The sequence below is a fragment of the Parus major genome, chromosome 4 (assembly GCF_001522545.3).
Source record: "Parus major isolate Abel chromosome 4, Parus_major1.1, whole genome shotgun sequence".
In the NCBI taxonomy this organism is placed as follows: Eukaryota; Metazoa; Chordata; class Aves; order Passeriformes; family Paridae; genus Parus; species Parus major.
Window position 1 is genome coordinate 46,660,826 of NC_031771.1, and position 12,940 is coordinate 46,673,765.

The 12,940-nt window shown below is 37.2% G+C and overlaps 1 protein-coding gene across 2 annotated transcripts in view; it reads right to left on the reverse strand.

Moving 5' to 3' along the window:
* The window catches only part of FAM114A1 (family with sequence similarity 114 member A1), a 31,412-nt gene that overhangs the window by 17,328 nt on the left and 1,144 nt on the right, over nucleotides 1–12,940 (reverse strand). Inside the window, exons 2-5 of one of the 2 annotated variants that reach the window (XM_015624858.3) lie at nucleotides 11,140–11,513; nucleotides 10,267–10,354; nucleotides 1,690–1,803; nucleotides 1,425–1,531 (exon numbers count right to left, since the gene is read on the reverse strand). In XM_015624858.3, coding sequence (XP_015480344.1) covers nucleotides 1,425–1,531; nucleotides 1,690–1,803; nucleotides 10,267–10,354; nucleotides 11,140–11,505 — 675 coding nt within the window. In that variant the 5' untranslated portion in view covers nucleotides 11,506–11,513. Of the gene's footprint in view, nucleotides 1–1,424; nucleotides 1,532–1,689; nucleotides 1,804–10,266; nucleotides 10,355–11,139; nucleotides 11,514–12,940 lie in introns of those variants that run through there. The other variant, XM_033513437.1, reaches the window with a different exon arrangement.

Genomic DNA, 12,940 nt, shown 5'->3' on the forward strand with positions numbered 1-12,940 from the left:
ACTTTGTTCTGGATACATTTTCCAAAAGAAAAAAAAAAACCAAAAAACTACTTACACCAGAGGAAATATAACAATTGTTGTAAAAAATGAAAAATAAAAAAAGAATATATCATAAAAGGGCTGGAGCACATCTCCTGTGAAAACAGGAGAAGATCTGACAAGACTGGGGCTGTTCAGCCTGGAGTAGAGAAAGCTCTGAGGAGACCTTCCAGCAGCCTTCCAGTACCTAAATGGGGCCTTACAGGAAGGCTTGAGAGGGACGTTTTGCAAGGGCAAGAAGTTTTTGGACAAAAGGGAATGGCTTTACTTTGAAAGAGGGCAGATTAAGATTGGATATCAGGAAGAAATTCTTCACTATGAGGATGGTGAAGCACTGGAAAAGGTTGCCCAGAGATGTGGTGAATGCCCCACCCCGAAGTATTAAAGGCCAGGCTGGATCAGGCTTTGAGCAGCCTGGTTTAGTGGAAGTTGTCCACGCCCAAGGTAGGGGCATAGGAACTAGATAATCTTTAAGTTCCCTTCCAATCCTAAATATTCTGTGTCTCTATCATTCTATGAATGCCACTTTAATTTCATCCAATGGCATCTTGTTTGTAGGAACTTGTTTTAGACATGAATAATATGGAGCCAAATCCATCATGGACAGAATACTCTGCCTTACCTGATTTTAAAAATTTTAACACTTGTGATGACTCTGGAACTGTCTATTTAAATATGTTTTTCTATGTCTTCATATTTTGTATGTAAACTGAAGAAGAATTTTCACTGGCTAAAGATTTCCATTTCAATCTGGATTGTGTGTGTGTGTCAGATACTCAAATGCTGATGTAACTTGATATATAGTAGAAATCCCTACCAAAGTCTCCAATGGCATTACAGGTGACTTACTGAGACCTTAAGTGATTCTTTTTGTACCACACTGACCACTGATGAATCAATGAAGTCTCTCCAAGCTGCCTACAAGCACATTTCTCTTATTTGTAAATCTTGTATAATGCTCAAGTAATCTTACTGGTGGTCAGCTGTCACAAGCCACATCATGCTCCAGGTTCTGTAGAAACAGTCTTAGGAATAATCTATAGGAATCTCCTTCTGTTCCCAAAATCTTTGATACTAGAGTGATGAGGCAGAGTGAACAGGATAGAGAATAAAAAAGAACTGCCATTTCATAAAACTTGCTCAGTGGGGAATTAATCTTCTATGCTTTTGCAACCAATGTTAAAAGTCTCTTTTAATTTCAAGTAAAACATCATACTTAAATGTGTAAAAAAAGTTGTTTTAACATGGAAAAGACTCCCAAACAGACTTACAAAAGAACTGGTTTTTATGAAGACCTAAAACTTAAAAAATGTGACCTACAGTGAAGTTGAACTTAAAAATAATGAAAAATAACTAGAGCAGAGAGACTAGCTAAAATGACTCACTGTGTTTTGTACAGCACTAGTGATAGCTGACAGCATGCCACGAGATCCAGATGAAGGAGAAGAAGGAGTATTTTCAGAAGAGTTTTGGTCCAGAGGATCTTCTGCTTCTAACAAAAGAAAAAAAGCAGGTTACAGCATCATTTCAACCCTACAAGTCACAAATTACAGTGAACTGGTTTCTGTGACCAAAATCTTACAATTTTTAAAATTGAACTAATTTGGCAGGGTAAAGAGTTTTGTCCCATTTCAGTGGATTTGAACTTACGAGTAAGTGGTGTTTCAGCTGCAGGAGGCTCTGCTGTTTCCAGAGATGCTGAACTTGCACTATGAATTCTTAGGGTAGTTCCTGCTTTTTCCTTTACTGCTGTTATCCCATGACCTGTAGCAGAGGCATATTTTAGACTACATGATTTGAAAACTCATTACTAGCAGTGCAGAGTGTTCTTATACTTCATGAATTATGACCAAATATCTATTAAACTTACTTCAATTGCTTAGTTTTCTCTAGGTTAATAATTCACTTCTTCTACTATATTTATATTAACTGAATATAAATTAAAAAGCTGAAATATAACACAAATTATGCTCAATCTGAAAAATAAAAGTTATTTCAGTGGTACACGTTAAGTTTAGTTCCCTGCTTTTCAAAATGCTAAATATTGTATTGCAATCAGTTTAAATGGAAACTCACAGTCCTCTTAAGGCCATAGGGTAGGACCTCATGTAGTTTTCAGAATTCTAGAACAATTAACCCAAAGTTAATGGTTGTGTATGACTACAAGACTGAAGCAAGGAATTCGTTCTTCAGTCCTCTGCATAGGCGCTATGTTTTTAGGAATACTGAGTCCAGTCCTCAAAGTTATTTCAGGATTTAAGCTCCTTAGCTTCTCAATTGAAGTAAAATTCTGAAGTGTCTCTCCCCAAAGCTACTATTTAAATACACTTCGTAAAGTTTGCTGATGTCACTTGACACAGGCAAAACTATTGCTCCAGTGGCAGGTTATCTCCTACAGAGATGTTACCACCTTTACATGGTTCATATGCAGTAACTCCCTAGCCCTCTATTAAAATTATATACTTTTAAAAGGAAGTATAAATATTGCTATCTTTTTCATCTGAGTATTTTTGACAGAATATTTTTGCCTTGTTGGTTTTCTACACAGAGTTTATTTACACTAACAGATCACAGGGACTGGTAATATCCCCCTATAGGATAAGGTAGACTGACTGGTAGTCAGTCAAGGGAGGCAATATCTTACTAATCTGCATCAACTGTAGTTGGAAAGTGCTGCCCTTAAGAAAGACTACTCCAAAATTGTCTGCCTATTTTGCTTCTGGCTATGTGCACAAGTATATCCATGATATACTTCTCTCATTACAAGCAATCCAGCTGTTAATATTCCTTAGCTGGAAGTTTCAGTGTATCAGCTGAGGTGCAACAAGTGAACAAAAAACCATGTGAGCAATATTTCTTTCCAACACAAAATAAAATAGTTTCAGAGACAGGATTTTATTTTTATCTTGTACAGTACACTGTTAGTGCATCTTGCATGAAACCAATCACTTTTAGCAGCAGGACAATCCAGAATGCTTTGACTATCTGCCTAACGACTTACAAGAAATGTTAATGACAATTTCATACTTCTTTGGTTAAACTGAACTGTAAATAGATAAATTATTTCATAAAAGGCATTAATACAGATAGGCAGGCAGATATCTAGACATCTAAGGCACAAAGTTATGCATAATGATTCATTATGTGGTGTCCATATTTTCCCACAACTGTGTGCATTCTATTAGAGAAGTTCAAAGCATCTTTTCTGAGTTACATTAACTACAGCAAAATAACCTATCACTTGCCAGTTCTCTGCAGCACTCTGAATAAACATATGTAATAAACTGTGCGTGTAGTGATACAAATATGCTTTTGAACATTTGATTCAAGAAAGAGGCAGTAAATCTATTTGAAATGGAGTAGAAAAGAAGGAACGCTTAGATTTATGATTCTGTGATTTCCACATGAAATACACATCAGGGGGTCTGTGACTTCAGTAATTAATATACCCTAGATGTGAAGCAGCACCTCTGAAGGATCACATACAAGAAAACTGGACTATCTGGAGGTAAACACAAAGAACAGATATCCGCTAAGGAACAGACCTGCAGAGACAAGGAATTTCAGAGGCTGCACAAAGTCCTAATCTTTTATACTGTAACAGCCTAGACAGATAAATGCTTTTATCTGTCTAAAGAAAATATGACCTTAATCTATTTTATCTGTGTCTTTCAAAAAACAGCACTGTGTTCAACTGTGTGGGTCATACCAGGTTATGCACCACAATGTTTAAGTCATTGCTGGATAATTTTTTGACTTTTACAAAGTCTATTCCAATGCAGATACTGGAGAGCAGTGTACTGCATGGTCTAATCCCAATCTCCCACATATTTTAATGAGCTCAATGAAAATATAAGCACAGATAGATTCTGGAGTCATTTGTTTAATCCCCAAATTCCTGGGAATCAAATCACTATTAATTGTGCTTTTACACTAATATAATAGATACTGCATGTCACAGTCCTTTCCATTGCTTCTGCTCACAACTTTTTAAATGAGCAAGAGTTTTATTTGTTTCATTGACTTAATCAGCTTGACTTGGTAACAAAATACTATGGTCCTGTAGTCATATAAAAAAATCCTATAAATTTTTTCAGTTAAAAAAATTTGAATTGTCTGCAAAAGTTATGCACTTTCAGATCAATTTCCCACTTTTTTCCCTGTGATTTTTTTTTTATAGCCTTGAACTGGTTCCCGTAGTTTTGCAGACAAGTTAACACATTGATGAAGAGAAAGCACACAGCTGCTGTATTGATATTTACTGACCTACAAAAGGCAGCATTTTTGGGGCTGTGGTTACATGCACTAGAATAATAAGTAAATACTCCAGGTCAGCTCGGGGTGGTTTTGCTGAGCTAAGCTATATGGCATGTATGTTTGACTGAAGCAGCAAAACCAGATGAGATCAGAAGACCACAATTGAAGCAACCATTAGATACACATACATGCACAAACAGAGCAGAAATGCATGTTGCCTTGGAAATGAAAATGATTATTTGTAATTTCAAAAGGCACAGAAATAAAAGACATCATGGGAGAGAAGCCTACAATTTAAAGATGCACTCATTTTGTTACGCTGGGTGTGCTAATGCAACTGAGCTGAGACCTCTGACATCTCCATTTACTCTTCTGTAACAGCAGACAGAAGAGCTATGCAATGGGCATTGTTAACTGCGAGCTTTTGGAAGAAAGCACGCTTTTTTCCCTGTGTTGCTGCTTTTGTTTCTCTTGCCTCCATGACTTCTTGCCTTTCTATTGGCTGGAAATTTCCACAGAATATCATTGTTCGTGTTCCTAGCTGGGATCTCTCATTTGAAAAGAGAGGTTTTGCTAACACTGTCTAACAATATGACCTGCCTTTTGGTTTGCCGGATCTGCCCAAGGCCAGATTACAGCACTCACAAATGTTCTAGTTGGATACATTCCACTTCACTGCAAGCTGTCTTATCTTCCACCTCCCAGCTTAGTAGCTTTGGATTCCTAGCAGAGCTGAGAGAGGCAGACACCTCTGGGGGGCAGTTCACTATGTCTGAAACCTAAACCACTCTGTACAGGAATCACTGATCCCTTGTCCATCTAGGACTCACAGGCAATTGGACTCTCTGATTCAGTGGTACAGGTGGGGAGGAGTTTGTCCCTTGCTACCACACTGCCTTTGTAACCTGTGTCCTACCATGGGAGCACATCTAATGAAGAACTGATAAAAATTTAGTCTAGTAACATGAATGAAGTCTCATCTAGCTCAAGCTAAAGATGAAGACCAAGGCCTTAAATGAGCATCTTTCACCAGATGAGGAACTGAGGAACCTGAAACTGGCTGGAAGAGAATCACACCAATACATGAAGTATTGGGATGTGGAAAATCCAGCTGTGCTCTGGTTTTGTACACTAAAAAGTGGGACCCCATTGTGCTCCCTTTTAGGCTATCCCATTGGCATTCCATTCTCTTCAAGCCTTTACAAAATTTCTCTTCCTTTAAAGCAGTTAAAACAAAAAAAACCAGGCTAGATTCTTATAATACCTATGTATCTAGTCTACAAATGAGGAATAACTCAAATTAATCTAGTAAATGAGACTAGATTTAGATCTCCTTATTGCAAGCATAAAAGGTTTCAATAATAGCAATAAGCATAAATGTTGTTACACCATTTTATCAGTTCTCAGTCTCTTCTAGATATGAACCCATCCTAAAAGACATAAAGAAAGCAAAGGGGACTGCCAACCCCAAATGCATCCACATTTCCTTCCATTTGTTACTTGCATTCAGCATTCTTAGAAAGGACTAACTGTAAAAAAGGGCTTTGCTGCTACAGCAGCTGAGAAGTATTATTTACAAAACAAATTGTGACCACCATGTGATTTCAACCCAAAGTTGTTTTCCCTTAATCAGCTGAATTTATGAAATAAAAAAAGTCTGAAGACATTAACTATCCTCTTTATCATCACATAAAGCACAAGCATAACTAAAGTACAAGCACAACACCCAGCCTTCTTTTTTTTAATGTTCTACTTTACTTTGCAACAGGGGAATAATATCTATACAGAAAAGACATTTGCAACATTTGAATACTTTAGTTTCACATTATCTGCAGCACTGGCATTTCTGTTCCACAGAGAAGTCAACTTAAGATATGCAATGGAGATTATTACACATACCCATGCACAATAATATCCAAGCTCATGAACACAGTGACATCTCAACTGACATTTTGTTCTGTCATACTGAGTGACAAAAAGTACTTTTCAGCATACCAAGGGAAATTATTGGTGTCTGATATTTTCATGTGCTATTCTCATAGTTAAGGAACTAGATGAGAATATATAAAAGAACAAAATAATCAAGATAGCAGAACATTAATTACAAACAATACATTAGAAAGATGCATTATGCAGACTTATAATATGAATTTCAGGGATCATGTGAATCAAACTGCTGGGTTATTTTTTTATTACTTAGTGTGAATGTATTGACAGGTGCCTAGTCTTAGCCACGGCCCTAAAGGTAAAATGCCTTAAATTTACACAGAGTGGAGCATTTGTATATAGCATGACAGAGTACAGACTTTCCTTGGAAATGTGGCTCATTGAGCACCATAACTTCAGCACCTTATGAATGCCATACCTCATTGAAAACACCACAGCATATGAAAGGCAAGGCTGGCAGAAGGTAGTCACTTTCACATTAAACTAGCAGATAGATTAGTTGGAAGAAAAACCAAAGAGCCAAGCTTTAAAGCATAGAAGCTATTTTCAAAATGCAAGTCACAAGCTGCCAGTACAAACTGAAAATATATTTTGCCTCACATAAGCCCTGGGGATAAAGAGTTTGCTGTTACAACTAAGCTAACCTAATGGTTTCTTGGTGCAGTTATAGGAGGTTCTACTCCTCCCCATATTCCATGCTTGTCTCTCTGCTTGCCCTGGAACTGGTCTCAAAGAGTAGGTTCAAGGAACTGATGAGGAAGAAAATGGATTTTTCTTTCCTCTAGAGTTATTCTTATGTCAATTTAGCTTCCTGAACTGGATTAGAGGGAACCCAGAAGAACATGAGTGCTGGTACAGGGAGAAGGAAGAAACATGAAAAGAAAAGACAGGTGAGGGACTACACCTTTCAGTGACTACTACCCATTAATCGATTTAGCTGCAACAGTCACCCTCTCAAGCAGGATAGCTTTATCAACACTGTTAAAAGACTGAATTGTGTAATGGCTGATTTACTAAAAAACACAATTGAAGAGACTAAAATGGTAATAATTAGTACAAGCTGATTCTCCATATCACAGTAAGCCTTCTTCTTGCATTTCATCATTCCAGTAACTATTATAGTGGTTCTGCTCCACTGCGATTCCACAAGGAGCAATCAACTTTCTCACACCTTTTAAAAACAAAAGAAATCTCTTCACCTCGTTGATGAAGCTGATTCAATAGTTTGCTTAGTGTGACATCTAGTGTCAAGACCTCAAACATGGTTCAGGCAGTGACTGAAACTAATCCAAAGGTCTTACAGATTCTATTGAGTAGAGGAGTATCACATCTCCCTTGTCATGGGGACCTCAATCCAAATAATATCAAAATCAGTTCAAAGCCAACATATATTTTCTTTGGAATAAAAAACTACCACCAGAACAATCCCTGGCTGTATGTGCAGAGTTACTTAAAGGAGGATGAGAGACAAATTATATGGAACAATATATAAGAAAGACAAATTATATGGACAAATTATATATACTGTGTTATTACTGGGGAATAAAGCACCTATTCTAAACAAATTATAGCCATGCATTAAAAATGCTCATGTGAATTCTTTATCAGTGTTTGAAGGATAATGAAACTGAGATAATTGGAACAACATTTTAATTCAGTCTTAAATAGGTAAGGGTGCAAGAAAAATTAATTACAGGAAGAAGAATTATTCACTGAATAAACCTACCCAGGGATATGTTAAAGTCTCCATTGCTGAAGGTTTTCAAGATTTGTCTGGACAACATGCTAGACAATCTCATCTAGATGCATAAAGCCTTTCTCACAAAACCCTTGACTAGATGACTTTTCAAGGTACCATCCAACCCTCACTGGTCTATGATACTCTTTGATAAAAGCAGAATATATTTGTTTAAGCTTTTAAGATATTATTTAGTCCACCTCAAATTGTTTCTGCTATTTTTACAAAGTAAGATTTTGAAGAAAAATATAAGGAATCGTAAATATTGGTCATATTTCACCAGACAAGCAGCTGTGTTGTGCAATATGATGACAGAACAACAGAAAGATCACAGACTGAAGGTGTTGCTGCTAAGTCTTAACTCCAAGAGGGCAGTTTTACTTAGAGAATTTGCTACACTGAAGGAATAGCATTTACAGTTCATTTATAATGGACTGGTCCATAGCAAAACTGTTTTCTGGTGTGGAACAGGAGATGAAGTGTTGGTTGAACTGATCTGATATTAAATGGAGTAACTTGAAGGTGAATAATAAATATATAATAATAAAGTTTATAGAAATTCCCAATAGCTTTAATTTTTTTCCACTATCTCACCAGGGAATTAACATACTGAAGGAGGTATGTGGTCTACACAGAATCTGTCCATGAGAGAGAGAGAGACAGTAAATATTTCACAGGATCAAGCATGAGTTTTCTTAATAAACAACTAGGAAATAAGCCCTCTGTATCAGGACTGTAAAATATTACTTGATGCATTGATTTCCTGGAACAAATCTAAGACTAGCTATGTGGTCTTCCAAGTTACCTTGGGTTCATAAAACATGGAAGAACATACATTTGATTTCTGCTTAATTCAAAGTCTATTTTGTTTAACACATTCACAAAGTTAGATTCAAAATTATTAGAGGGTAACATGGAAACTTAACCTACCCTGATACCAGGGTCAGGAAGTCTGTCTATGCTGCAGATTCCAGGAGACAGGAAAACAGGGGGAACTGCTGCTTTATATACATGTAGTTTTAGGTGCTTTCCTAGTTCTTCTTGGTCACTGCCAGAAACTAAATGGTAGATGGGTCTTGAGTGGGAAACAGTGAAACCATTCTGATCTTGAATTAAAATTATTCTAAAATTCTCCTTTTCCTTTTCTGCATGTGGGTACTCTTTTTCCAAGGCAACTTGACTTGTTCCAATTAGAACAAAAATGCTCATTTTTAGAGAATAACAGTCCTAAAAATGTATATTTATGGTGATGACATGCCTATTTACAATAGATATCACACGACCTTATCAAGTCAGACTGTGTACACAACAAACTTGTACCACACACCCTAGAAACCCATTCCAAATGTAGAATAGATAGAAATGTCAATTGTTGGACTGTATGAAAGAAAATGTAGTTATGTACTCCTGACTGTGGATGTTACTGAAAAAACAAGGAAACTTCCTTCCTCTGAGAAGCAGACAGAAACCATTTACTGTCCATGAAAGAGAAAAGAAGGAGAACATTTGGCGTTATGTGGGATCATAAAAACAGTACCTCTATTGAACTCATTTTTAGTAACTAGCAATTAATTTTAATTCCTAGGTTCATCTTTTAAAGGTGTTCTGTGGATCCTTTATGAGAACTGACTAGCTAACAGATTTTTTTGTTACAAAACATTTCTGGTTTGTGAGAAATTATTTCCCACTGGTAACTACATATTTCTATGCTTCACTTTTTGTCTGTGAGTTTTCAAAGAGCAATAATTAAGTTTTACTGAAAGTCTTCACGACATTTTGTACTGACCTACTGTGGGAAATGAGAGTATAGGGAGAGGGAGCATAGGGCCCATGTTTCAATACGTTGTTCTACTGTCTGAAATCTAGTGTGACAGCGTGACAGTTTCACTGGGTGGCAATGAAAGCTGGAATGATTTACTAGAAGTGAATTCATGTTGTGTAGGCAGAAGTCAAACCTGGCATACATACCATTAACACACATGAGCATGAATCTGGGCTGCTTTGACTTGAGAAACCGTAAGCCTTTGGCAGATAGAAATTGTATTGAATTATGGATCCTTTCTATGAAGAAGTCACAATCAAGTAATTCATTAACTTCACAAACAAGCCTAGAACCTTGTCCATAATTGGAATAATTAGGAAGGTCCATCTTCCTCTTTAAAAACGTCATGCTTCCCAAGTTTATCAAGGCAAAATTGTCTATGAATCCTTAAGATGCAATACTAATCTGCCTAATGACACATGAAAATTATTATTTCCACACACTTTACCAACAGAACACTTACCCACTGTGGCAGAAGCTGATGACAGGAGAGACTTTCCCCAGGTACCCCAAGCTCCCCATCTACTTGCTTTAGATGAGGAGTCCACAGCCTGTAAGAACAAAAATGTTACTCCACTGTCCAAAAATCTTTTTCTCAAATGGCAGGAGGAAACACAAAGAACCTATCAGGCAACAAAGTCTAGAATTTAATAGATGACGATAGATTGGGTATTATGCGGAGTTCAAACTTTGTACACAAAAAAGTAGAAGCATAGTTCACATCATCTACTCCTGGAAGAGCCTTAAATTCCAGAGATGTCTTTACAGATGCCCTAGTATTTCTTCAGGAATCCAATCCTATAATGCCATACAAGTTCATTAGGACTAATATTAGCGAGAGGCAGGAACCTGTCTCTTTCCTAGGTTGGATGCAGGAGCCAGAGTTGGAGGCTTGTCTACCAAAGTCTCCTCACATGTGTAATTCAGTAGATGTGCACAGGAACTCCCAACAACTGAGTTCAACAAAAACACAGCCAGAGGAGGTGCTGCACACCTTTTACAGTAATGGGTAGTGTAAAGCAATTATCAGTATTCCACATTTAAGACATGTTAAGAAACTGTTGTCTCAAGAATGTCTCCAATAACATATCACCTCTACACAATGCAAGTTTTATTGCAACCAAACTTGAAAGACCAAATTAATATCCTAATAGCAAAGTGAAATTAAACTACTCCTAGTTTTCAAAAGCTTGATGTTGCAATTTAATTTATTCCTATGCAGATTTTCTGCATAACTCCGTAGGTTTTAGTGAAAAACAGTACATACGTTATACAAAATTCTGTTCTTACAATGCAGGGAGAGGATGGCTTTTACAGAAAAGAAAGTATTGCTTACTGGATTGCTTTGCTCATGTAGTGCTTCTTCCAATTCAGGTTCTGTATCAAGGCTTACAGTCTCAATGCACTCAGTGGGCATGTCTCCAGTTGTCTCTTCACTGGAAGGCAGGCTGGAAGGCAGACTTTCAACAAGTTTTTCAGTTAAAGGGTTTTCATTAATTAACGTGTCTCCTTCCTCTCTATTACTGACATGCTGAGTGACCTGTCCATGTTGATCTTGTTGACCTGTCCGTGTTGACTCATGCAAGATCTCAGCTTCTACGAGGTGTCGTACTGATTCTTGAGACAAAACTTCATTGCTGGGCATTTCCATTACTTCAGGTTTTTCTTCAGATGGGGCGCCATCTGATATGTCCTCAGACATTTTCAGTTCTGAATATAGAAAGTAAAGTCTTTTAGGTATCATAAACATTTGAGTGTTTATTATAAAATACACAGTGTTTATCATATGCTACAGCTGAAAACCAATACAGCCTTGATGTAAGATGTCCAAAAGCATGGAGCCCTGTGGCACGTGCATCATGCTGGCACTGGTATCAGGATAATACTGTAAATACTCCACTCACTCTGCAAGATCGCACTCAAATACAAAGAGCGGCATTACTGCTTTCAAAAATATGGTTTAGTGAGGGTGAAAGGATATTAATTTGTCTGGAGAAGTCAAATGTAAGAGTTTCTACATGGTTAATTTCTATATTCACTATCAGGTGTGTATGAAAGACCACTGCAGAACAAAATAATCTGAGCTGCAATAGGCAAGAAGCTCTTGCTCTCCCTTACATCACTGCGACATACACAGGTTCCTACAGCCTGCTGACTGATAGAGGGGAGGATAACCCTCTGTAACTAAAACTGTGGTGATATTCATGTGTTTGAGAAGGGGCATCATCTGTGAACATGACAGGCCATGGGGCCTAGAGCCATTTTATAGACACAGCCATAGCATAGAGTTATTGCTCACACTGTTTCTGTATGACTAGTCCCAAAGTCTTGCTTTTGGGCAGTGCAACACTTCTCACCATCTCCTAAAATTCCAGCTGTGTGATTAAACTTCAATTTTGAAGCCAAGGTAAGCTTGTATGAGGTAGTTACTGTTTTGGGGGGTTTTTTTGGGTTTTTTTTGTAGGTTATGAACCAGTTTTCTTTTATTTATTCCTTGTCTTCCAATGTAATTTTGGAGGCATTTTCCACCACTGTGCAGTCATCAGGCTGAGGATCCTGATGGGCAAAGATAAAGCCATAGAGTAAGCTCTGCAGCTGATTAAGGAGTGGCATTGCAGAGTCCAAAAGGACTGCTGGTCTGTGATTACTAACACTTATTTGTTGGTAATAATATACTTGGCACTCAGAAGACAATCCTTGACAAAGAGCTTGCAAAATGTTGAGATGCATGGCATAAAAAGACTTTTACAGTCCTTTCTGTATATGCTGCCTTTTCATTGACTCTCATAACAATTAAATATGCCTCAAATGTTTGTATCTGTCTGGAAGAATGAAGGTTCTATAAGAGACTGATGAATGGGGGGGAAAGGCAAAAAGCAAAACATAACTGGGATTTAGGGGAAATTTTCCTGAGAAGCATGTATTTAAATGAGTATATTTTATTAAAGTCTACAGAACTGTATTCATCTATAGCTTTAGCAGCCTGTTTATCTAATGTGAAAGTTGATTTAAACAGTTCCAAGAATGGCACTTTGGATCAGTGAACAAGAAACATAAGTAAAAAAGTAAGCACTTGCTACCACTTGTATTACTTCAGCTTACACTGTACTTTAATTATCTTCAGAAAACATGAATTC